Consider the following 25,936-nt stretch of genomic DNA (forward strand, 5'->3'; position numbering starts at 1 on the left):
TAATTTCAAAAACAAATTAAAAAAAAAAACAACAAAATTGTGACAAAAACTAGTACATCAGTAACTTTATACTTTCATATTGTGTTACTGAGAAAAAAAAGTTTCATGTTGTTTTTTAATTTTTTTTTTTTTTTTTTTTTTTGTAAAAAGTATTTGAAGTTTCATGTTATTTCCTCTTTAATAAATCTAACCATGCCTTTCGGCAAATTATTATTATTATAATCTTTTTTTTTCCTTCTTTTTTTTCCTTCTTTTTTTTTTTAAATCCTTTTCCAATATCATACACTTATACTGCTTTTTTCTTTCTTTAGATATAAATATATGTATATATTCATAACAGTTTTTTTAACTTGATGTAGTCTTTTCACATTCAGGTTACATTTTACTTTTCTTACATCTATGTTTTTTTTATAATTAAACAACAAAAATAGACTATACACAAAAAAACAAATTTCAAGAATGGCTAACGGTATGTTTGAGGGGTGGTATCCTATTTAAAACCAAGTTTAGTTATTCTTGTTTCAATTCAATAAAGCTTATGGAAGGAAGAAAAACAAAAAAGGAAATGTGCCAGATATGGATGTGACGGAATAATGTGAATACTGTTTTATTACTTTTGAGTACCAGATGGTTCAATATAGAAACTAATCATGATAAACACAAAATAAGACGAAAGGAAAACCCTGGTGATCTAAAAAAGAAACGGATTATTTGATTGAGGAAAGATTATTTGTTTTTTATCTGCTTAATTTTATAAAGAGATCTTTCTAGTGTTTTTTTTGGTGACCATCTAGATATATTCAAATGCTAATGACGCTGTAACTTTTACTATTTCTGTTAAAAGGCTATTGTCTGTTTTTTTTTTATATTTCGACTTTCTAATGAATTGTAACAAGATATTATGGACTAGTTTTATAAATTATTTTTGAATAGGATGATTAATTTTATTTTTATTTTGAAAAATAGACAATTACTAACTTTATTTTCTGTTTATTATATTGTTAAATTGTGGTTTTGGAAGGAAGAAAATTGTTTTTTTTTTTAAATCGATGTATTATATTTATTCGTTCCGTTAAGAGTAGATATTAATTACTTAGAAAAAAGAAAAACATGAATTCCATCACAGAGCAACAAAATAAGCGTATCTATTATTTGATTGTAGGTCCTCAAGCTAACTCTAACTCTGAAGTTTTTGGTGTTGCTAGAATTTTTGCTTCATTCAACGATACTTTTGTTCATGTTACCGATTTATCTGGTAAAGAAACCATTGCCCGTGTTACCGGTGGTATGAAGGTCAAGGCTGACAGAGATGAATCCTCTCCATACGCTGCTATGTTGGCTGCCCAAGATGTTGCTGTCAAATGTAAGGAAGTTGGTATTACTGCCGTTCATGTCAAAATTAGAGCTACTGGTGGTACTAGATCCAAGACACCAGGTCCAGGTGGTCAAGCTGCTTTAAGAGCTTTGGCCAGATCTGGTTTGAGAATTGGTAGAATTGAAGATGTCACTCCAGTTCCATCTGACTCTACCAGAAAGAAGGGTGGTAGAAGAGGTAGAAGATTATGATTTGTGTGTAATGAGAAACTTTCTACATTTCATATATATGTGTATATTTTCTGTTTAACCTTTAAGTTGTACCTTTTTTTACAAAAAAAAAAAAAACAAAAAAGAAAAGAAAGTTGCTTTTTTGTTTATGGTGACTCTTATCAGTAAAAGTTCTTGACATGAAACCCGACTGGAATTAATTACAATGACGATGAGCTAAGTAATTTGTTCTATAATATAATTGGTACCTTTTTTCACATCACATGAAAATATTTTGGTTCGGTTTATTAAAGGATTTAAATAAAGATATACAATCGATAAAAACAAAAAGAAAAACACAATTTTTATTTTTAAATTACTACAAAAAAAAAAAAATTACACTAAGGTATCTTTAGTAATTGTTGGATTTACTATCATACCTCCTTGGATTTCTTTACTGTTTCCCTCTTTTTCTAAATAAATTAATTCCTTAGTAGACAAAACCCAAAATCTTACCAGAAACATGCTTTCTTCTGGCCTCTTCGTGGTCCATAATACCAGCAGAAGTGGTCAAGATAATGTAACCAAATTGTCTGGCTGGCAATAAGTTTTCAGTCCATTTTTCAATGTCAGCAATCTTAACGTTAAATCTTGGAGAGATAACACCACATTTGTTTAATCTACCGTTTAATTGGATAACAATCTTACCGGATCTGTGATCATCAATGTATTCAAATTCACCAATGTAACCATGTTTTTGCATGACTTGTAAGAACTTGATGATGACTTTAGAAGATGGTCTAATTAAAACTTGACGTTTACCGGTTTTTTCGGCATTGTTAATGGCATTTAAAGCATCAGCTAAAACAGAGGTTCTGGTCATTGTTGATTCTTGATATAGTGTCTTTAGATCCTTTCTTTTTTCGTAACAAATTGGGTAAGGAAAGGTGAAATATGGAGATTAACAAGGAGTGAGTGAAAGAGTAATTTCAGAATAACACTGAAGAAAAGGAAAAAAAAAAAAAAAAAAAGAGGAAACTGAAAAGAAAAAGAAAAAAAAAAAGCAAAAAGAAAGGAAAAAAAAAAACATTCATCCGTATAACAAGTATTATTCGGATACAAATCGTGTTACTGGGCGAAAAGTTAACTTGTCTGGATAAAAAAAAAATCCTGTTAACAGCAACAAAAAAATTTTTTTTTTTTGCCTTTTAAATTTTTCATAGCAAAATTAATAAATATCTTTTTTTATTTTTGTATTAACTTGTATAAGCCCTAATGTAGGTGTATATAAAGATAAAAAAATACAAATGTCTGTTTTGTGACACGCATTGTAAAAGGATAACCTAGTTATTTATTATAATGTATGGGTTTATATAAAGTAGTTTAATTATTTTCATTAAAAAAAAAAATGTTTTTCATATAAATTATTTTTTTTTTTTGTTTTTGATTCTTTCTCAGACTGGGCTGGCTGTCAGATATGTTTTTTTTTTTTGGTATCGTGTACAAATTTTACTTGATTTGTTTTTCTTGTATATTTTTTTTTTTTTTTTTTTTTGTGAAAATTGAAATTGGTGTTATTTTTCTCTATTTGAATTTCCAACGGGGAGAAGAACGCTTAAATTTGGTTATACCGCCTTCTACTTTTCTTTAATGCTTATATTCTTAACTTGCTTCCTTTAACTTTTGGTTCTTATTACTAAATTATTCTAATTTTTTTTTTTTTTCTTTTTTCTTTCCTTTTCTATCTTTGCTTTTGTACTTTGTACTCAGTTCATATTTTTATTCTTCTCCTTTTATATTTCATTCCCCTGCATATATATACATATATATATTCAAACTGGAAATAATAGTAAAGAATAGTATAGACAATATGGCTGTATGTAGGACACGATTATTTGAATAAATATCATAAAATACAACAACTTATACGTTCATTTTTACCAAATGGTTAAAATAAATATCTCACGAATAGATTATTAAAAGCAATCACTGTCAATAAACGAGCTGGATAACTAGATCATGTACTGACATTTCTGGTAGCTGAAATTTTTATTGGATAATATGGAAAGAAAAGGGAACCAAGTTTAATATATTTGTTTTAAGACGATTTAGAAACCATCTATTAATTTTTTTTAATAGTTTTTTTCTTTTTTACTAATGGGATTTTATGAGACTTTTTAAAAGGAATAGAAAATTTAAAGAACGTAGCTTATTGGAAATAGCAATTAAATTGAGTCATACAATATATATTTATAATGCAAAACTTTCATTTTTTTGGTTCATAAATTAAAGGACAATTTAAACTTGATTATTTGAACGTGGGGATATATTTGGATATCTGATGATGGAAAAAAAGTTTTGAAGTTTATTTTGTTGGAATGGCCTTTTTATTTTTATTTGTTCATTTATTCTACTATTATGAGTGTAGCAGTTGTTTTATTTTTGTTTTTAATTAGGAATTTTTTTTTTTTACTAACAATCTGTTTTGTTTGGGATGCTTTTTTTTTTTTACTGCGCAGGATGTAGTAAAATTTGCTATCTCTTTTTTTTCCTCTTTATTTACAGGCTAAGAAATCTTTCAAGATCAAACAAAAGTTGGCTAAGGCTAAGAACCAAAATAGACCATTGCCACAATGGATCAGATTAAGAACTGATAACACCATTCGTTACAATGCTAAGAGAAGACACTGGAGAAGAACTAAGTTGAACATCTAAACAATGAGGAATATGCTTTTATTAAATTTTAATTTTAATTTCATTTATATTTCCCATGTTTCTTTTGTTCAACTTTGACTGCTGTTATGAAACGCTTTTGCAATTAATTTCTAGTAGTGCTGGTTGATTAATATATATATATATATAATAAGAGTAATTTTTTTTACATATATATTAGTATTTTAATGAGATAATTACATCTTATATTTTTATTTACTTCTGTCTTGCCATTATTGTTAGTCATAATGCTTATTTACTTATTGACATATATAGATATCTTGTTTCTGGTGTGTTATATTGGCAACTCCCACACAATTGAAAAGCCACACTAAATTTCTTTTTTTCTTTTCCTTCAAAAATCTTTGTGATAGAGTCTTGATATATATGTCTTTCCTTTTTTTTTTTTTTTTTTTTTTGTTTACACACTACATGTAAACAAGTGAAAAAAATTCGTTTGATTTTTAACAAACTACTTAAAAAAAAAAAATGTAAACAAGACCTAAATAGATAATACGATAAAAATAAATAAATCAAATATCAGAGTAAATTTCATTGTTGTAACACTATAATCATGAATGCATTGATGCATATATTTCAGATACTATCTAGCATTAAAAAAGTGTATAAAAAGCTCATCATATTTATGACTATTATCGCATTATTTATTAAACTATTCGGTCTCGAATATATATAAATAATTTCTGATATAAGGAATAGTAGTCATTTACATTAACCACAGATTCTTGCTTGTACAATTGTAGGCTAAATAACCAAATGTTTTAAAAATAAAACAAATGCTATCTCAAGAAAAACTTTAGAATATATGGTTTTTTTCTTTATCTTTTTTTTTTTTTTTCTATGTTATGTCAAGCAATTTTCAGAAATATAGAAGATACATGAAGAAGTCTTATAACGGTATTCAGGTAACTTTTTTTTTTTAAACTTTGGTACTTAACTTTTATGATAAAAAAAAAAAAAAAAAAAAAAAAAAAACTGCTTTTGACCAAAATACTCGGGCCATTTACTGTACTATTGTGTGTCAGGGCTTTTTTTTTTTTTTCTCTCTCTCTCAAATAATTTTTTAATTACAGTTTGCTATTAATTTCATGCAATATGGTTGTTATTATAATCAATGTTATTTTATAACTTCTAAATTATTATAGCCTATAAACCGTATCCTACATTCAGTTCTTTATTTACAGATTAATAAATTCATTAGTAAAGTCAAATTGAATTGAAATTAGCACATAATATGTATACAATATGATTATTTATACACATTCCCCAACCTATTTATCTTATTTCGACACTGATATCGTTATACCTAATTTTTTTTTTTTTTTTCTTTTCTTTTTTCCATAATTGCAAATTTCAAAAAAAATCTGGCTTGGGCCCAAAATAATCCTCTTGTATGGTAGCACTTGCTTGTCTCGTCAATTCTACATATTCACACTCCTCAGTATGCAAAATCTCGTTTGCTGAAGGTCTTTGATTATAATCAGGCTCAATCATCCATTTAACCATCTTGTCTAAACTTTCTCCATCAATTAAAAATTTTGGGACCCAAGCAGGTATTTTTTCTCCAGTTTTACGACTAATCTCATTCATAACATTTTTGCCCAGATAATTCGATGCAGACGAGACCTGCGTGATCCTTGACTTATTAGCTTGATTATTTTTGTTATATAAGGAATGGCCATCATTTCCAACCACATCACTAGACACCGAAGATGATGTGGTTGGTGTTGTATTAGCTGCAGCCACCACCGCCGCAGCAGCACTTATTTCTGTAGAACTTAATCTCCCAGCATCAGACAAGTCACCTGATCTTAACTTATGCCAAGCGTTCCCATTATCCGGTAAGATAACATTTGCAGCAATTTCCACTATCATCAACCCTAGCGAAAAAATATCCGCCTTAAAATCGTAAATACTGTCTGTGATGATTTCAGGTGCAATATATTCTCTATCACCTTCGTTTTCAAATAATTTATTGGTTAGCGGTAATTTTGTAGCCATACCAAAGTCCCCAATTTTTAAAGATCCTCCAAAAGTAACAAATATATTTGACGGTTTTATGTCCAAGTGGACAATGTGACATGATTCATGTAAAAATCTGAGACCACTGCTGATTTCAACTATAATTTTCCAAATCCTCCAATCCTCTAACCTTGCTTGTTTACTAATCACATTTTCTTGCAAAAAATTGTTCAATGTTCCATTTTCATAATACTCTGTGGCAATATAATACGTATTACTATTGGCAATAGATGTCCAACTAGTTATAAAATCTAAAATATATTCTTTCCCACTCCCATCTACCATCTCCTTTTTATCCTCCCTTTGTTGTTTTCGTATTCCAGTGTATACAGTTGTCTTATCCTCATAATCATCTGTAATATCGTCTTCAGATTTATGGTTAGAAAAACTGAATACATTATGATTATTCCTTCTTTTACGAAATGTACTACTTTTGTGGGGTTTATGTAAAACTAGTGGATCCTCATCAATGTAGTCGTTCATATGGTTATTATTATTATTGGTCCTAATGCCATTACTGAAAACACAACTGCCACCTATAGCATCGTTATTTTGAACACTAACATTGCCATCACTTATCATTAGCATTTTTTCATCTAGAGAATTGTTGTTATTAATTAAACTCTTAATGTTATTACATTTTTTATAATTTGTGGTACTAACCGACTTGACATGCTCTATATATTCCAGTATACTAATTTCATTTAGAACTGCTTGTTTTAACGTAGGTTTAGGTTTAATAGTTTTTACAGCAAAACATCGCTTGGTTGAAGGATCCCACACTGTGTAGGCATTAGAAAATGAACCCTTACCAATATAAGTAACATTCTGGAACTTTGACGACAAGTATGGGTCAACTCCTATAGGCGTATCAATGTCACCAGTGAAAATACATTCCGCGTCAAGTTCTTCAACAACACCTCCTGTTTTGTCGGTTGGTAGGCATTCTGACGAGTACGATGTCGCCAGATTACTATTTTCAATGAACGAGGTTTCAGACCCCTTAGTGTTCACTATATTTCTATTGTCACTACCATTACTGCTATTAGTTTTCACAGTTGTAGCATTACTAGATGCTGTTGCAAAAATCGTACCGGACATATACGATGTATTTCCATTGCTGCTACCACTGTTGTTTTTTTTAAGTTCTGTGTTTCCCATAAATTTAGTATTAATGTTGTTGTTATTAGTTCCATCACTGCTTGTGCGAGAACCCGAAGTGACTTGCGGATTCAACAAATTTCCATTACTACCGAAAATAGTCTTGGGCTGTTGTTGCGGAGTTATTCTCAATTTATTGTTCCTTTTTGTGGGTGTGTGTATTGGTGAATTGCCAAATAAAGAATCTGTATCTGCGTTATTACCATATAAATCATCGGTAAATCTTTGTAATGTGTTTAATAGTTCTTTGTTGTTAATCACCTTGGACTGTCTATTTTTCATCGTGGGTAAAACATTCATGCTGCTATTATTATATTCGTTTAATTGGAAATTGTTACTCTTAGCCGTTGAATCACCACTTGTTGCAAATATGTTTTTTTTAGAAGCTATTGGGGTATTAGCATTTAAGCGATTATTCATTATAATCTTCCTATTCATGAAATTATGAATTGGGTTATATTCGTTATTGTTTTTACTGCTATGTTTATCAAACTCTAGTATATCTTCAGTGTTATTGTCAATATCAGATGTCTTGACCGTTATTGCTTCAATAGGGGAACTTTTGAAACAATTCATGTCATGTGAAACGGAAAAATCTGTAGTTAACATGTTGGAAAATAAACTGGTCTGTTCAGAAGTGTTGTTGTGTGCAGTGCCATTACTTGACGAAGAGCTAATAATTCTACGTCCACGATTGTGTGCAGTACCGCTACTTGATGACAAACTAGTTGGTCTATTACTATTACTGCTAGTATTATTATTTGACGGTGGAAGGTTTCCAAATATTGGATGCTCAAAAGGTGATTTTAAAGCGGTGCTGTAAGCAGCATTAATACCAGAAGACGCAAGATATGGTGATTTTTTTATTGGGGTATTCGGTATCATGCTAGATATATTGCTATTAAAGGTATTACTCGAATTTTCAATATTAACAGCAGGATTATTAATCTTGGGAGGCAATGCATTGTTGTGGTTTTGTTCGTATTGGTAATGCTTATGTTGTCGTTGTATACTATTTGATAATTTCACATTTCCAACTATATTCTTATTAAGGACCACATTGTTGTTGAACCCTTGATTGTTAATAGTAGTAGTGGTATTATTAAATTTCAATTCGCCAAAGGCATTAGTACTACTTGGTACATTGTTATTTTGATACGCAGTTAACTTAGATTTCAATCCAGACGATTGAAACACAGATTGGTCTGGTTTAGCGTTGATAAAAGAATACGATGAAGATGATGCGTGATTATCATTGTTGAACCCATTAGAGGTCTTTCGCAGTTTATTAACAGGGAATGGAGAAACCATGCTAGTGGTTTCATTTGTGCTGGTATTATTAGCAGTAGTTTTAACTCTACTACTGCTACTACTACTACTACTATTATTATTATTATTATTGTTGTTGTTGTTGTTGTTGTTGTTGTTGTTAGAGTTACCACTGCTATTATGTGCAGTATGTCTAATAGTATTAAGTTTAAATACTCTATTTGGCGTCGGTGATAGAAGATCAGGATCAAAGACACTTTTATTGTCATCTCCATGGGTACTAATAATGGTATTGACGTTTTTCTTGTCTAATACCCACTTACGTAGTCCTTCAGCATCAACATTTTGAATGTTAACCATGCTATTTTTGTTGACAAACGGAGACAATTCACTTTTACTTATGCTTCTTTTTAAAGACATGCCTGCGGCAGCGGTGGATGACTTATCTGGGCACAAGTCCAACTTTAAAGAAGGCTTACATGGTGTAGTATTTTGTAAGAAATGGTCGTTGCGTTTATCATGAGGATTAAAGTCAGTACCATCATTATCATGTTTAAAGTCTTTGAAGGGGCTCCACTTAGATAAATATTCATTAATGGAAGGCTGTCTGGTAGAACTGACACCCCGAACTTTTATTACTGGTGTTGTTGTGGCATTTTGATTATTAGTAGCAGTATCAGATCCTTCGACAGATAAATTCAAATGGCCCTCACTCCTAGTCATACCACTCCCATTGGTGACGCTGGCATTTCTTTTGTTTCTTATTGTAAACCCTTGAAACATATTGTTATAATAAGAGTAATCCTCGTCAAAATTTGACTTTTTGGATACATTATTTTTTGCATCATTATTGTGAGGGCTGTTAGTATTTTTAGTGTCGAGTATAGTTTTCATGTTATCATCAGTAGCAGTAATGTCTCTAGTAGCGTTCAGGCTCATTGTACAAATAGAGTCCTTGATGAAAAATGGAGTTTTTGGAATATCTTCTTTGTTTTTATTTTGAGTACGACTAATACTATTACAGGCTCCATTTGTATTTATGGTAGTTGTTTGAGGTGTGTGAACCGGTCTTGGTATGACTATAATATTGTGCCCTTTCTTCTGAATATTGTGCCTTTTGTAGTTATGAATGCCGTACGTGTTGTTGCTGTTTGCAGTAGTTGTACTACGTTTCCTATTATTTGTAGTATTAACGACGTTATTGTCTGAGATGTAACCATAATCTGTAGTATCTAACAAATTATCATCATAGTCATCATAATCTTCATCATCGTAAACGTATATTACATCATCTTCGTCATTATCATCTATGACTATTTCTTGTTTAATTATCATGGGTTGTTCTGAATAATCGCAATTGAGATGATTATTATCTATGCTGCCAACGTTTTGTTTATAAGGTGTAAATATTAAATTATTGGCACTTTTTTTTCTCTTTGACATGCCATTATTATCAGTGATATCGATGGTGTTGGGGCTTGTAGCTAGGAAAATGTTATTATTATTTAATGGCATTTCTTACAGCCTTAATCCTCCTTTTATTATTTACTTTTTTTTTTTTTTTTTTTTTTTTTTTTTTTTCTTTTTACCCCCCCTCTCTCTCTATCCTTTGGTTTTGTTTATTTATATTGGTTGGCTATATATGCTATATTGTTAGGTTAGGTTAGTTTAGTTTAGTTTAGAAGGGATAAAGGTTTATGGGAAAAGGCAACAATAAACAAAGATGAATAAAACAATGTTGAACAAAATATAAAGCGTAAATAAACAAAGAAAAATAAATAAATAAAACATACCAAACAAAAACGAAGGTTGAAATCTAAAGAAAAAAAAAAAAAAAGGAACAGACGCGTTTATTTTAAACATTTTGCTTTGCTGCGGATATTTCTACACGCAGGCCGAGCTGTGATTATTTGCCATGGCTAAAATGAAAGACGGCTTTTAAAAAATGCGAGAGAGAAAAAAAACAAACAAAAACAAAAACAAAAACAAAAACAACGTATAACCCGGACAACTGCAGTTATCATCTTTTTTTTTTTTTCCTTTTTTCCTTTTTAAAAAAAAAAAAAACAAATCAAAATTAAATTTGGTTAATCAGTCAACAATTAGAAAAAAAAAAATAAATACGTAAATTGAAATTCCAGCTTTTTTTTTTTTTTTTTTTTTTGTTTTTTTCGTGGGTTTTTATTTTTTCGTAGGTTTCTTTTTTTTTTTTCCTTACTTACCACCCCTCCTCTTTTCCTTACTTCTAATACTTTAAACAACCGATCCAAATATATTAAAAAATTAATAGTCAAGAATCAAAATAAAGTAACTTCAATTTATCTGGTTCCCTAAAAAATTAAATCAATCAATCACCTAAGTTTGTTTCAATCATGTCTTATAACAATAACGCTCATGAAAGACATACGTACCCTAATACAATTTTAGTAGAAAAACCACCAATGGAATGTGTTGAGATTGTAAGAATTAAATTATCTCAAGACAAACTGGTCAATGATCAATTTGTTAAGATATTCAAAGATCTTGCATTTCTACAAAAAAACTATGTTCAAAATTTAAAAAAGATTATTTCCGAAAATGAAAATTTTAATAAGATCATTAATGATAAGATGTTGAGCAATAATGTTGTTGATGAATACGAATTGAAAAATTTAAGTAACTTTGAGTCATTGTCAAGTGGCACCAGTACAAATGTGGCCAAAGTATACTCTGCCCTAATAGATGATTTGTCTAAACAGGCTAAACTACATTCCAAAATATATCAGAATTTGGAAGATAAAATCATCAAAGATTTATATCAACACGGGAATAACGATACTCAATGGGTCGAAACAAAGAAATACTTTACTTATGTAGTTCAACAATTGAAGCAAAGTAATACTTCTTCTTCTTCTTCTGTTTGGGAATCTGAATCACCTACTTTATTTCAAATGTTTGAAACTACTGACTTTGAACATTTGATGTGTATCAAAAATAACCTGCATAAATATGAGGCGTCTGTTGCTAATGACACTAGTGTTAAGACAAATTTGAAAGATAAGCTTGATAGATTTGATCCTGATTCAGAAATTAAGAGATATGCTAGAGATGTTGTAAATTATGATTTTAGTTTTTTAGATAACAATAATACTAGTAACAGGATGCCCAATGACAAACAATTGCGTAATAATTCTGACAGTACCGTTTTAAAAAACGAACTAATGAACAGTAACTTTTCCAATTCGACGAATAACAACAATGTTACCGCCAATACTGGAAGTTCGAATGGAATTGAGGATTTACCTGTTGAAAAGGATGTGCCAAAACTAAAAAATAAGAAATCATCACATCGTTTAAGATCCAAATTTGGCTCGCTTTTTGGAAGAAAGAAGGAAAACAGTAATAATAGCACATCGAACGGCAACAGTTCGAAAAGGGACAGTATATTTAGGAAAGTAAGTGCCGATACATCCCATGAAAGTAATGTTAATACCGGTAATAATAGGCCCAATACACAAAGCACACAATCATCCAGAATGAGTTCATATGCAGAACATCACACTCCTAATACAAATGAAAATAATTCAAGCAACAATAATAGTAGTGCTAGCAAAAACAATCCTTATTTGGCTAGTAGTAATAGTTCAAGTACGAATAACATATACTCACACCACACAGGCAGTGTTGTTGCTGCTCCCCAAATTAATAACCATATTGGTTCTACTGGTGCTAACATTTCCAAGTCGACTACCTCAAATAACAACGTTGCCTCTGCTATTCATTCCGATTCAAACACACAACCTGTTTTGTTGCCGCAGAGGACACCATCCACAAACAACCCGTTAAGTGTAAACCATCAGCCATTAAGTCCAATTAAAATACAACATACCAACAGCTCTAGTGAGATTTATCAAAACCGGTCTTTTGTCGCTAATAATAATCCAATGAACACTAATGTTAATAATAATGTTAATAATAATGACAATAACAATAATACTGCATCGTACCGTCAATCTTCTTTGTTTTCTGGTCCAGACCATTTAGAAACAGTCAGAGAAGCACCTAGTTCAGAGCACGCTACGACAGGTTTAGTTACTCAAAGGAATAGTTCTGTTAATACAAATGATAATAACGTTGGCACTATTCAACACTCTCCAAATCCGCCACCAATGAGAAAACCCTCTTTCAAGAATATCGGTAATAACCGTGTTACTTCTCAAATATTCAATAATTTGAATGTGGCTGATACCGCAAACAAAAGTCAAAGTTCGATTTTGATGCCAAATATGACTGGTGAACTACAATCTTTGGATCCTCAAACAACGGGTTCTAGTATTGGTATGCTAATAAACTCGCCAACAGGTTTCCAACACGGTAGTATAGGTATTAACAGTGGCACCGGCTATAATAGTAGTAATGGGTTGAGATGTAGTGTTGCCGAAGTGGTAAATGCTTCATTTGTTGGCGGGGTTTTACAATCTGCTCAACTAATTGGTGAGGTGGCATTAAATTATCCAATTAATGATGCCAATAGCAATATTCCATTGGACATCGGTTTTAAGATGGTTAGCTACAAATACAAACCAGAAAAATTAATTATAAATCGTGCGTTTATGCAAGAGGAAGAGGAAGACGAACAAGCCAATGCTACTCAAGGGCGTACAGCTTATGCGCCATTTGATAAAATATATAAAGTTAATCCTGAATTTATTATATCCAAAACATTAGGTGCATTAAAATATACAATATCTTCCCCAGATTATATTCCACCGATTGTAGTTCACCCAATCTGGAAATTTGAGCCTCATCAAGCAAGTGTTGTTTTAACTTTGTATCCTAGCAACCGTGCTGCTGATTCCGGTACTATAGTGTTGAATAATTTTTGCGTATTTATTAATATAGAAGGTGCCAACACTACAACCGCACTATCAAAGCCGCAAGGTAGTTTTAATAAAGAAAAAAATAGAATAGCCTGGAGATTTAATGAACCACTTGAGTTTGGTAATAATGGTAAAAACAACGAATTGAAATTAATTGCTAGGTTTATGACCGATGGTTTGGCTAGGGAGGGCAACAAGGGTGTTATTTTGAGATTTAATGTATCTGATACTCCTAATGGCAATACAGGCAATGATGCATTTGAATTTTATTACAAGCAGACTACCGACGATGATCCATTTGGTACTTTAACTAAATGGGATGAATTGAATACTAACAGAACGTTAGTTGCAGGACAATACTTTGGACTTGCTTAATGTAGATAGATGGTACTTGAAGTATGTGTAAGAAGATGGAGAAGAAAGTGAAAATTGAATTATGGACAATCAAAGAGTTATTCAAAAGTTTGAATTATCAATTTCCTCATATTATGTTATTATTATTATTATTATTATTGTTGTTGTTGTTGTTGTGGTTGTTGTTGTTGTTGTTATCATTATTTAACTTGTGTTATATTTGAAATATTTTTTAAAAAAAATATTCATTTTTATTTTTTTTTTTTTTATTTTATTTTATTTTATTTTTTTTCTATATCAGCCCATTTGTCCTTACTAGTTAATTATTTATATAGTTTTGTGTAATTTTTATTTGTTCATATTAGTTTTAAGTTGAAAAGAAAAATATATTTTGCTTATGCCGTATATATGTCATCAACGTGTCCATGGTTAGCGTTAATCATCTGCTTATTTTAAAAAGAAAAGATTAAGTTTCATGGTTAACTATAAATAAATGAACAATAAAATAACTTAATTAATCCTGTAATGAAATACTATCAAGTTTCAATATACGTACTTAACTGGGATTCGACTATGCATTTCAACTGTTTTTGAGTAATTAACGACTTTTTTTGTATTCACTTGTTTATTTCTAAATAACATATGTGTGTTATTTATTGTGTTTCCAACGCTAATTGAAAAATCAAATCTTTATGTATGCCAAAGACAGAAGGTATATCTTGTCTCTTGTTGTATATAGTACTAGGATTATTAGATTTTTCATTGTTCAACAAATTTCTCTTCTTTTTCAGTTCTATGTATTTATAAACTAACTCAAATAATTCCTGTTTATAATCATACCCAAACAGAATTTTAAAAAGATTAATATTCGAGGAACTTTTTTGATAAAGTAGTTTGTTGTCATTATTGGCGGCAATATCATTGGTAAGAAGATCGTGAGAGATCTTATTACTTATAATGTTTTCCCCCTCCGCTATATCAGAAATTGAGCATGATGCACTAGTATGATTACTGTTTGTTGATTCACTTGAAGATATTATATTATGAAATGGTGATCTGTTAATACTAGCATTGTTGTTGTTGCTAAAACTATTACTTGGTGATCTCGTATTTGTACTTGTAACATAATAATATGAAAAAGAAGCATTACTATCATTGTTAAAAGTTACATTAGTGTTGTAAATTTCTGTAGAAAGAGTTGAGCTCGAAGATATAGAGGATAATACGGTAAAACTCTCATATTCATCATCATCATCATCAAAATTGTGGGCGCAATTGTTATTAGTGGCATTGCTAGAAATATCGACACTGTGATAATTATCGACATATGCATTTATATTGAGAACATTATTATTACTATTTATATGGCTACTGTTATTAGAAGTGTTGCCGCTGATAATGGTAGTTGAATCAAAGGTAGTGTTGTCGTTGGCATCTGTAGCGACGGCATTCATAAGCATCATATTATCAGTGGTAACTGGCGTTGTTACGTTTATCTGTTTTTCCATCTTTTTTTTTTTTAATATTCTAATACGTTTCTTGTTTGTACTTTTCTTTTGTACAACGAGTATTTTTTGATTAATGGTTTGTATAAAAAATGAAGGAAGAAAGAAAGAAAGAAAGAAAGAAAAAATTGTTGAAGATTTACATTTTATATCTTATCTTTCTGTCGTTTTATTGTTGTATTTTTATAAAGTTTACCCCTGCGTTGCCCTTTTATCTCTGACATTTCCACCCACACCTTTCTTGACCCTAAATCTATTTATCTCGTAAATAAAATCTAGCGATAATGATGATATATGCGGGTAACATATATTGAGTATATCCGAAGCTATCCTATAATAAACCGGAATAAAAAAAAAAAAATAGAAAGAAAGATGTTTATATCACTTTATACTAATATTCTAATCTTGATTGTATATGATTGACCCGGACTCGCGCTTATAACAATCTTCTAAGTTTGTAAGTGGCGTACGTTTTTATGCCACAATATGAATTATATTATATTATAATATATTTTATTTTTTTTCTTGGTTCCCTTTTTTCTCTTTCTCTTTCTTTTTCTTTTTCCTAAAAGAAAATAAATAAGTAAATTTAACGCTTGGTAATTTTTTTTTGCTTGTGCTCTTGTTTTGTATGTATTATAAGCGTATATCGTATTTAATATAATATTGAATTACAAAACAACTAACCAATCAATCCACACTTTCCTCATTAACAAAAAATGATTAGTATTCCAGTTACCATTGCCAAGAGAACATTTACTTCAACAACTAAAAGACTAGACTTTGCTAAAATAGCTATTATTGGCCGTATTGGTAGTGATTTGGTGGAACATACCACAAACGCCACAAACAAACCATTTTTAAAATATTCCATTGTTTCTCAAGCTAGTAAGAAGTACCAGCCAAATTGGTTTAATGTTACCGTATTTGATGACAATCAAGTTAAATTCATGGAACAATATGTAATTAAAGGTTCAAAAGTTTATATTGAGGCTGATGTTACTCAAAATAAGTATGAAAAGGAAGATGGTACTACTGGGTTCTCTTTTAATTTTGTTCAAAGACAAATTAATTTGTTACAAACACCAAGAAATGCTACTGCTTCTGAAGATGGGAATAACAATTGATTTGATAACTGTTAAGTAATTAACTTTTGATCTCATTGTTTCCCTTTTTAAATATATATGTGTGTTTGACTGTATATTGTATAGTTTGTTTCTGTTATTTATTTTTGTACTGAGAACAGCTTAATTATTATTATTATTATTATGGCTGAGTGTCATTGAAAAAAAAAGAAAGAAAGAAAGAAAAAGAAAAAAATAATACGGGTATAAATCGTACAGAATGATACTATGATATTATCTGAGATGTCCTTAACAAAATTCTTTTCAAATCTTATTTTTTTTTTTTTTTATTTTTTTTTTGCAAAATTATAGTTATTATGTTATATGTTAGATGTGTATTGGTTATTATCGGATGAATATCTTTGTTAATAGAATTATACAACCTAAAAGAATAACATAAAAAGGAAAAGCAAAACAATTATATATAAATATAATAAAATGTCTAATGATATTAGTAGTAGTAGTACTAACACTGAATTACCATCAGCTATATATACAGCACCTAATGATAACATTGGGAGTCATATAAATCATAAATTTACTATAGAAGATCCCAATCTACCTAAATATAATACGACAAATGGGAAAACTAGTGGACCAAGTGAATATTTAACCAAGAAAGCTATAGACAGTAGCAATAAAGAGGATATAATCAATAAAGATAATGCTAGTATGCCTAGTAGAGATAGTTTTTTGGGGGAATTAAGAATGCAACTAACTGGTTTGCAAGATGATATAAATGAATATTTAACAGAGAGAATGAATGATAATATTGCTAATATTAAACGGTTAAAGAAGTAGTTATACAATGTGTATAATAATAATAATACTGAAAAAAAAAAAAAAAAAAAGAAAAAAGAAGAAAAACAAAAATTATTTTGATGTACCTAGAGGGTATAGACCGAGATTAAATATTATATTATTCGGACTAGATGTGTTTAGTGTATTATTTTTTTGATATAGCAGATAAGGATTTATAACGTGTGAGGATTGATATTAAAATGTAAATTCTAATGGTTACCTTTTGTTATTGCTATCTTTTATTTTTTATTTTTGTTGAAAAATTAAAAAAATTAAATAAATAAAAAAAAAAAATACCAAATGGAATTGAGAAAAAGGTCCGGGTGAATTTGTTGATTTTTATTATTATTATTATTATTATGCCATATCGCTGAATTAAACCGGATAGATCTCCATCCGTGTTTTATTCTTTCCTTTTTTATTTCTTCTTCTTTTGTTTAATCCATATCTTTTATTAATGTATATTAGAAATAACGATGATCTCTTGTCTCTCTTTCTCTCTATTTCTAAATATATATATATATATATAAACTAATTTAATTTGTTTAAATGTATTCAAAAATCCTATCTAACAATGTTAACTAACACTATAATAACAATAAAATCAAAAGAAACGAGAGAAACAAAACTAAAATAAACCAATACATCCATCTAATGATTGAAAACCCATTTGTCAAGGAAAAACCAAGTTCTGGTTTAACAACTACCATAGAAGAAATAGAATTGCAAAAGCATACACCTATTCCCATTAGTTTTGGTATTAATAACAACAACACAGATATCGCTGCTGATCCACAACACAGTAAAGAAGTAGATACTTTTGGCGAAACTAATAGAAATGATTCTACACCTATCAATGAAAAAAAACTTTTGTTTAAAATTGATGCTTGTGTTTTAACTTTTGTTTGTTTGCAGTACTGGATTAACTATGTTGATAGAGTTGGGTTTACAAATGCATATGTGTCAGGTATGAAGGAAGATTTACAACTAAAAGGCAATGATTTCAACATTATAAACACGTGTTTTACAGTCGGTTATATCATTTCAATGATTCCACACAATTTGATGCTTTTAAAAATACCACCAAGAATTTGGTCCAGTTTCTGCACACTAAGCTGGGGTTTGTTAACCCTAGGCATGTATCGTGTTTCCAGTTTCAGACAATGTTGTGCAATTAGATTCTTTCAAGGTGTTTTTGAAAGTTGTACGTTTAGTGGTACTCATTTGGTTTTAGGTTCTTGGTATAAAGAATCGGAGTTACCATTTAGATCATCTATTTTTACATCCAGTGGATTGATCGGGTCTATTTTTAGTGGGTTCATGCAGGTTGGTATATACAAGTCTTTAAATAATCATCAGGGGTTAGAAGGTTGGAGATGGTTGTTCATTATTGATTTTGTTATAACTATTCCTATTGCCATATACGGGTTTTTATGCTTCCCCAATCCTCCAAATACCTATAACGATTTAACTATTGCGGATGATGGTACCACAATTAGTAGAAACTCATTATTAAATAAATTTAGTTTGACCAAATATGTTTTCACAGAGCAGGAATTACTTTACAGCGGGAAAAGGCTACCTAAAAGAGATGTTACTAAAAGGTTAGATCTAACAGTTATCAAAAGAGTTATTGGAAGATGGCATTGGTGGTTGTTCAGTTTAGTCTGGGCATTGGGTGGGTTGAATATTAGTTTTGCATCCAATTCTACATTTGCATTGTGGCTAGCAGATTTGGATTATAGCATTACCCAAAGAAATGATTATCCAATGGGTATTTTTTCAGTTGGTATAATTGCTACCTTGTTAAGTGCTTTGTACATGACATTATTTAGAAATAAACATCTACATATCGCTATCTTCATATCTATAGTCATGGTTGTGGTGGCTATTATGATCTTGTGTAATCCACTAAAGCCAAGTGTTATGTTTGCTGCCCAATATCTTGGCGGTGTTTGTTATGCAGGCCAATCCGTTTATTTCGCTTGGGCAAATGTTATTTGTTCTAATGATTTACAAGAACGTGCAGTTGTTTTGGCATCGATGAATATGTTTTCCGGTGCTATTAATGCCTGGTGGAGTATTTTATTTTATCCTGCAACAACAGCTCCCAAATTCAGAAGAGGTGGTTTTGCCATGTTGGGCACTAGTATTGCAACTGCAATTGTCGCTGGTATAATTACTATCTGTCAAAAAAGGGAAGAGAGATTGAAACAAAAGAATCCAATTGTAAATTACTCGGGATTTGCGGAAGATGGACAAAATGATGAAATATTGGGAGAAGAAGATGAAGAAGAAGAAGAGGAAGAGGAAGAGGAACAGTGAATTATTACTACTAAGTTGTTGGTATTAGTTGATTACACTTGTTATTAGTTATTGTGTAGAACATATATTACTACCCTACGTATATATACTTATGTGTAGAAAACTGCAAACAAGATAAAAGATGGATTTACATAAATGTGTAAATTTATAGGTACAAAACCGTATTATTTAGTTGTGTTGCATTCTCCTGTGATACATTAAAAGCTACAAGTTATTTCGATGATATAAAAATGTCTTGTCGAATTCTTTTTTTTTTCTTTTTTTAATTTTTTCTTTTTTTAATTTTTTCTTTTTTAATTTTTTTTTTTTTTAATTTTTTTTTTTTGTTTTTTTTTTAATTTTTGATCGTCTACAAAAAAAAAATTTTATTTTTTTAGAAAAACAACAACATAGATATTTTTGTTATTTATTAATTCGTAATTTAGTTTACTGTTAATTTTTAGCTTGCATTCCTTTTTTCTTTTTTTTTTTTTTTAAGCAACTACAGTTTACAACTAGCACTTACGGATATTGTTTATAAACATTATTGATAACAACTAACCAACAAATATCAGGCTCATACCATCCTCATCATTATGGAACTTAAATCCGCCCAAAAAAATAAATCATTCAGAAAAAAATTATTGAATATCTTTAAGCTTTCATTTTTAAATGGCCTCGGTGGCAATAAGAATCGAAAAAGTAAAATACTGGCTACAATCCTGTTTGCCACAGTTGTATTATTTTTAATTATATTAATTACTGGAAGTAGTATTTTTGGTATTAGTTTGGGTACAGGTATCATCCCATTTTCCTCTTCCTTAACTACTAATGCCGATATCAATAATATTCCAAGCGGTAAAAGGTATCCTCCAGTGCATGGTTTGAACCTTTATGAAACCAAAGTGACTAATTCATTAATTTTCCCTCAAATTGAACATCTGTCTAATTTAAAAAAAATGGGATATAAAACATTATTTATTAGAAGAACAGATATTAACGGCAAAAGCGATTATTATGTTAAAAACAATGAGATACCAATGACAGACAAGGAAAAGAAACAACTTGCTGCAGAAGCCGACAAAACTGCTTTCATTAAAAAAACATTTCTAGATCTAGGGAAGGTGGTTTATAGAAGGAAAAGAAAAAGCAATTCTCCATCCGTGGTCATTGTTACCCTTTTGGATTATGAGAAATACAATTTGGAAAGTATTGTACAAATTGTTCAGAATAGAGTGGATTATGCACAAAAACACAACTATGGTACTTATATCCGTTGGGCGCAAGAGTTTATTCCATACCTAGAAGCTCAATCATTAGATACCTCTTATGAGTTCATTAAACCATTAATTATGAGGGCAGCAATGCATACTTTCCCCAACACCAACAACTTTTGGTTTATAGATGAAGACGGATTAATTATGAACCTAGGTTTAAGTTTACAACAACATTTATTAAATCCTAAAATTTTGGATTTGGCTACATTGAAGAAGGTGCCTCTAGCACGTGGATCCTTAATTAAAACATACAATAGTCCTTCTATCTCTATCGATGGTAAATATAAAGATGTTGATACTGCGGATTTGATTTTCCCACAACAACAACAACAACAGGGAGAACTAGAAACTTTTTCATTTGTATTGAGTAACAATTTATACACACATGCATTTTTAGATTACTTAAATGATCCATTGGTGAGAAATTATGATTGGGGTCATAACAACCCATTGGGCAAGGCAATAACACATTGTTTGCAATGGCATCCTTCTCTATTAAAAAGATTTAGAATGGTTGTCCCCAAAACCATTGCATCTTCTTATGATCCAGTTAATTCAAAATTTCCAGTGGCTGAAAATCAAAAGGGGAAAGAACCATTTTATGTAGATAATGATATGGTTGTTTTATTAAAAGATTGCACTAAAAGGCATTCATGTGCGGAAGATTTAACGCAGTTTTATGAAGAAGTTAAGCATTGATGGGAGAATATACTGTTTATGAAGTTATTTCTTTTAATGTTGAGGTTGTGACAATGATGGTGGTAATAATAATATTAATTACTTTGTATAATTCCTTTTTATTTTTTTTTTAATTTTTTTTTTTTTACTTCCTTCGTGAAGTTTTTTTTCGCGGGGGTATGTGTTGTAATCTGCATGATTTTTCCAAAGTATAATAAAAACATACGCGAAAATTGTAGATGAAACAAAATTCGGATGTCTTTTTCTTTTCCTTTTTCTTTTTTTTTAAATTTCAAAAAAAAAATAAATAAATAAAAAGAGATATTTACAATAAAAGACAATGCGAAGGAAGGAGGGGTAAGCTGGGAGAGGCAGATAGTCTAGTACTAATGTTAAGGATAAAGTACCGCGAAAATATTTTGGTCTGTAATTATAATAAATTTTATATTTTAGTTTACCACGAAAAAAAAAAAAAATTTGTCATACAACCTTTATTTTAAAACAATCAAGTTAAATTGGTCTCGATTTATGCATATAATAGTACAATGTAGAGAGAAAAAAGAAAAAGAAAAAATATATATATATATATATATATAGATTAAAAAAAAAAAAAAAAAAAAACTTGAAATAACCTCTCGAAATTTGGAATCAAAGCATAGTACAAAACATAAGTTATTACAACATGCCACAACCTAATAAGACCATCAATACTAATATTTGCCCAATTGAATTGCTACAAACTCTATTATATGATATCAGACACAAATTCAATAGCAATGACACCATCAATTTTGAAAAAATCAACCAACTTATTAACTCAATTAGGTTGATAAAATCGGATGTTTCTGACTCTAATACTACCTACGACACCAGTTTACAGCACTTTATTGATATACCACTAATTAGTTTTACAAACTTTATATTTCAAAATAATACCGAGTCTCAGACTAAAAACAGTTTACTTGCTGAGAATTTTTCATCTTATTTATTAAGTTTATCCTATATTTATAAGTTAGTATTAAACTCTGCTAACACTACCACGCTTTCTTTATTTGATTGTACGTTTGCGAAATTATGGAACGATTTGAATTATAGTACCATTGATGTCTCTGCGTGTCACGATTATATACATAATGATCTGATAGCATGTTCTCCAACTATAGTTCAGCAGTTAAAAAAAAATAGCTTTGCTAGTACCACTAACAATGCCACCGCAAATAGTAACTTTTTCCTATTAAGTAGTAAAGAATTAGGTTGTGACCAAGAGTTGGTCGAATTGACCACGGTAAATAATTTATATGTTCAAAACCGTGTTACTTCTACTGGTTTCGTAATTTGTCAGTACAAATCAGTAACACAAAATGATTCGTATTACATTTATCCATTATCGAAAAAAAATGTCGTTGAATTTATGAATGATTTATTGAATAATAATAATAATCTATCTGATTTTTTGGTGCAAAGCAACACTGCAGATGCGAGCAGTTCGACTAGTAATATAGGGAAGAGAATTATGTTCCCCGTGTTTAATAGAAATGCATTGGCTGAAATTAGCATAAATGATGATAACAAATCAATAAACTTCAGTATAGGTGAAGACAGTAATACTATAAATATTGAATTGGTTTATTATGATGGGAACTTAAAACAGTGGGAAAAGTTATGGAAACCCTTTTTTTCTGCCACCAACAGTGTTCGTTGTATGGATAATTTGATTGCTTCTACTACTAAAAACATAAACAGTAGTAGTAGTGGTAGTTTACCCGGTTTGGGTATATTTAGTCACTCATGTGAGAACATCCTTTGCAACGTGGATACTGAGGGCTTTCAAGATAATAATGACGATTTGATAAGTGTTATTTCCGACTTAAAAGATATAACTTTGAAAAATATTAAAGCTAGTGTTAAAGACAATAAACTTGGTAGTAACAATACAGAGAAAACTAATAATAGTAATAGGAAAAGTTCTGTTAAGGGAGGAAGTATTGGTAATGTTGCCTCTGATTTTAAATTTATTAAATCTATTGATTTCTATAATTTGAAAAGTAAATCAAGCTCATTGTTTAACTTGTTCACCCATAATGATAATAGTAGTGATACTTCGCTTAACAACAGTACTAAGAATAATAGCAGGCTAATTAAAAATATTAGTGCCAAGCCGGATATAAAAATCATAAATGATGAGCCAAATGATGACAACGATGATGATGATATATTTGAGAATGTTGACTTGGAAAACATTACTGTGCGTCAACATGTGTTGACTGACAATTATAGAAATAACAGTGATAGTAACAGCATTAAGGATAAAAATGATAATAGCAGTAGTAACGACGAAACAACATATTCGTTTTCCATGACTAACAGTAATACATTAACATCTATGTCATCTACAGAAACAGAGGAGGCATGTGCAAATACGATAGTGGTCTCTAAAACCAAAGTTAGATTGCATGTCTTTGAAAATAATAAAGCGTGGGTTCCAAAATCTACAGGATACATTGAAATTCAGCACAATCCAATAAAATATTCCAATAAATTAACGGTGACATATTACAATTTTATTTTTGACTCAAAAAGTAATAATCTAAACTTACAATTGTTAGCAAATAAAAGTAATATATATAGGATAGGCAATTCAGGCATTTATCTATATCATCATAAATCACAAACGTATTACCTGTTTGAATTTAAAAATACTGAATTAGCCGATAGTGTATATAAAATACTACAACAAAAATAATAGGTGTAGTAGCCATTATAAAACTGTATTTACTTAATTGTCTTTGTATATTTACAATAAAAATTTTGTTTATGACTGGGTAATATTTACATAAATGGGAAAGTAAAAGAGGGAGAATAGGAGAATATGTATATATATATAATTCATACATTTGGTTCTTTGTAGGCAACAATAGCAGCAGCATTAATGTTCCTCCTGATATCACGTTTGGCAACATCATGAGTGTCTTCGACTTCCCCCCATCTGGCAGTTTGATGAATAGTTTCTAGAGTAGACAATTTGGCGATGGTTTCCATATCAACGCCAAATTCATTACTTTTTAATAGTAGGATTCCGCAAATAAAAGATTTTGTGGTTAAAACGGTTTTTTCAAAGACCACTAAATCCCATAAGCTTAATTGATTCATAAAATTGGTTGCGGCTTTTTTGGTTAATTCATTTTGTTGATTCCCTCTTAGTCCATGAACTTCAGCATCTAAGATTTCTAAACGAACTTTTTCTTTTTCGCCACTGGCTTTTTCAGGGCCGTATGGAGTTAAAAATTGTTCAATTTTCTTGATAATTGGTAAGTATAATTCATCTTGTTCTGTACGCAAGGCACCGTCTAAATCTTTTTTTGGTGAAAAACACAGCAAGGTATCTGTATCTAGATATCTTAGTAATAAATTGGAAATGGTGGAACGATCTTTGCACCCAATTTTTGCAGCCAATTCAGGATCACTGTTTAATAAATCTAAATCATTTAGTGCATTCTCTAGGTCAATGCACCGAGAGACAATAGATGTTAGCGGCAATGAGTGAGATTTAATTTTCAAACTAGGTAAAGTGCTCCATTCATTTAATAGCATTAAAGCCAAATATTCACGATCCGTATCAACTTGTAGTTTATTGCCCAACAGGGTTTTGATCGGTTTGGAATCTAAAGTGATTGTTAATTTATGTTTTCCATTTTTTGGATCATTTTCATTGATAATTTCTACCTTTTCCCAGAATTTGGATAATGTTTTTGACAATTTGTTAGTTTCTGTTTTCAAATTGTTTTCAATTGAGGTGTCAACGCCCAATGGGGTGGATGTAGCCATATATCTTATGGAAATAAGATTAGATCGAGCAGCATTATAGTTTGAAGTGGTAAATAAAAGTTTAGATAAATTCCTTTTGGATGATGATAATATAGGTCTATACATTTTGTTTATTTGTTTGTTTGTTTGTTCTTATTTTAAAAGTGGAATGGTAGAAAAAGAAGGGGAAAGTCAGTTATTTATTACTTTGAATTTATATTATCAAAGTTTATGCGCTAACAAGACGAATTTTACCATTTGGATTGTTTTATTGTATTACCAAAAACAAAGTGGAAAACGTTTCGTATGTAGTGATTTAGTTTTTTCAATGTAAATATTAAAAAAAGAAAAAAGAAAAAAGAAAAAAGAAAAAAAACGTCAATGTCTTTTTTTTATGGTATTTTATTTACTGTAACTTTAACAGTTCGAAACTAATCGAAAATCAAAATTACAACTCCAATCAATATACAACAAGTTGGAATAATTCTGTATAAACTATAAAAACAAAAACAAACTACAAT

General features: G+C 30.0%; 12 protein-coding genes and 1 non-coding gene across 13 annotated transcripts; 8 read left to right on the top strand and 5 right to left on the bottom strand.

The window, feature by feature from the left end:
• Window positions 1–1,110: 1,110 nt before the first annotated feature.
• RPS14B (40S ribosomal protein uS11) lies at window positions 1,111–1,566 on the top strand (the record flags this gene model as incomplete). Its single annotated transcript, XM_046079242.1, has 1 exon — window positions 1,111–1,566. One exon carries the CDS (start codon window positions 1,111–1,113, stop codon window positions 1,564–1,566), a length of 456 nt encoding a protein of 151 aa, XP_045933587.1.
• Window positions 1,567–2,014: 448 nt separating this feature from the next.
• Window positions 2,015–2,407, bottom strand: RPS22A (40S ribosomal protein uS8; the record flags this gene model as incomplete). The annotated part of the gene is made up of 1 exon (XM_046079241.1): window positions 2,015–2,407. The coding sequence occupies one exon, from the start codon at window positions 2,405–2,407 to the stop codon at window positions 2,015–2,017; it is 393 nt and encodes a 130-aa protein (XP_045933588.1).
• A 1,676-nt stretch (window positions 2,408–4,083) lies between these two features.
• Window positions 4,084–4,239, top strand: RPL39 (60S ribosomal protein eL39; the record flags this gene model as incomplete). Its single annotated transcript, XM_046081389.1, has 1 exon — window positions 4,084–4,239. A coding segment is annotated over one exon (156 nt), but the record flags the coding sequence as incomplete, so codon positions are not given.
• Window positions 4,240–4,774: 535 nt separating this feature from the next.
• On the bottom strand, window positions 4,775–4,882 carry SCDLUD_003939. Its single transcript, XR_006829231.1, has one exon. It is a non-coding gene; the product is annotated as a snR65 (small nucleolar RNA).
• Window positions 4,883–5,610: 728 nt separating this feature from the next.
• SWE1 (tyrosine protein kinase SWE1) lies at window positions 5,611–10,224 on the bottom strand (the record flags this gene model as incomplete). The annotated part of the gene is made up of 1 exon (XM_046079240.1): window positions 5,611–10,224. One exon carries the CDS (start codon window positions 10,222–10,224, stop codon window positions 5,611–5,613), a length of 4,614 nt encoding a protein of 1,537 aa, XP_045933590.1.
• An 857-nt stretch (window positions 10,225–11,081) lies between these two features.
• Window positions 11,082–13,943, top strand: SYP1 (Syp1p; the record flags this gene model as incomplete). The annotated part of the gene is made up of 1 exon (XM_046079239.1): window positions 11,082–13,943. One exon carries the CDS (start codon window positions 11,082–11,084, stop codon window positions 13,941–13,943), a length of 2,862 nt encoding a protein of 953 aa, XP_045933591.1.
• A 632-nt stretch (window positions 13,944–14,575) lies between these two features.
• Window positions 14,576–15,430, bottom strand: SCDLUD_003942 (uncharacterized protein; the record flags this gene model as incomplete). The annotated part of the gene is made up of 1 exon (XM_046076755.1): window positions 14,576–15,430. One exon carries the CDS (start codon window positions 15,428–15,430, stop codon window positions 14,576–14,578), a length of 855 nt encoding a protein of 284 aa, XP_045933592.1.
• A 716-nt stretch (window positions 15,431–16,146) lies between these two features.
• On the top strand, window positions 16,147–16,554 carry RIM1 (Rim1p; the record flags this gene model as incomplete). Its single annotated transcript, XM_046079238.1, has 1 exon — window positions 16,147–16,554. The coding sequence occupies one exon, from the start codon at window positions 16,147–16,149 to the stop codon at window positions 16,552–16,554; it is 408 nt and encodes a 135-aa protein (XP_045933593.1).
• Window positions 16,555–16,989: 435 nt separating this feature from the next.
• GON7 (chromatin DNA-binding EKC/KEOPS complex subunit GON7) lies at window positions 16,990–17,352 on the top strand (the record flags this gene model as incomplete). The annotated part of the gene is made up of 1 exon (XM_046079237.1): window positions 16,990–17,352. One exon carries the CDS (start codon window positions 16,990–16,992, stop codon window positions 17,350–17,352), a length of 363 nt encoding a protein of 120 aa, XP_045933594.1.
• A 654-nt stretch (window positions 17,353–18,006) lies between these two features.
• FEN2 (Fen2p) lies at window positions 18,007–19,677 on the top strand (the record flags this gene model as incomplete). Its single annotated transcript, XM_046079236.1, has 1 exon — window positions 18,007–19,677. The coding sequence occupies one exon, from the start codon at window positions 18,007–18,009 to the stop codon at window positions 19,675–19,677; it is 1,671 nt and encodes a 556-aa protein (XP_045933595.1).
• Window positions 19,678–20,252: 575 nt separating this feature from the next.
• On the top strand, window positions 20,253–21,632 carry MNN11 (alpha-1,6-mannosyltransferase; the record flags this gene model as incomplete). Its single annotated transcript, XM_046079235.1, has 1 exon — window positions 20,253–21,632. One exon carries the CDS (start codon window positions 20,253–20,255, stop codon window positions 21,630–21,632), a length of 1,380 nt encoding a protein of 459 aa, XP_045933596.1.
• Window positions 21,633–22,293: 661 nt separating this feature from the next.
• SCDLUD_003947 (uncharacterized protein) lies at window positions 22,294–24,354 on the top strand (the record flags this gene model as incomplete). Its single annotated transcript, XM_046076754.1, has 1 exon — window positions 22,294–24,354. One exon carries the CDS (start codon window positions 22,294–22,296, stop codon window positions 24,352–24,354), a length of 2,061 nt encoding a protein of 686 aa, XP_045933597.1.
• Window positions 24,355–24,497: 143 nt separating this feature from the next.
• On the bottom strand, window positions 24,498–25,541 carry ATP12 (ATP synthase complex assembly protein ATP12; the record flags this gene model as incomplete). The annotated part of the gene is made up of 1 exon (XM_046079234.1): window positions 24,498–25,541. One exon carries the CDS (start codon window positions 25,539–25,541, stop codon window positions 24,498–24,500), a length of 1,044 nt encoding a protein of 347 aa, XP_045933598.1.
• Window positions 25,542–25,936: the final 395 nt, after the last annotated feature.

Source organism: Saccharomycodes ludwigii, chromosome V (genome assembly GCF_020623625.1).
Source record: "Saccharomycodes ludwigii strain NBRC 1722 chromosome V, whole genome shotgun sequence".
Taxonomy (NCBI): Eukaryota; Fungi; Ascomycota; class Saccharomycetes; order Saccharomycodales; family Saccharomycodaceae; genus Saccharomycodes; species Saccharomycodes ludwigii.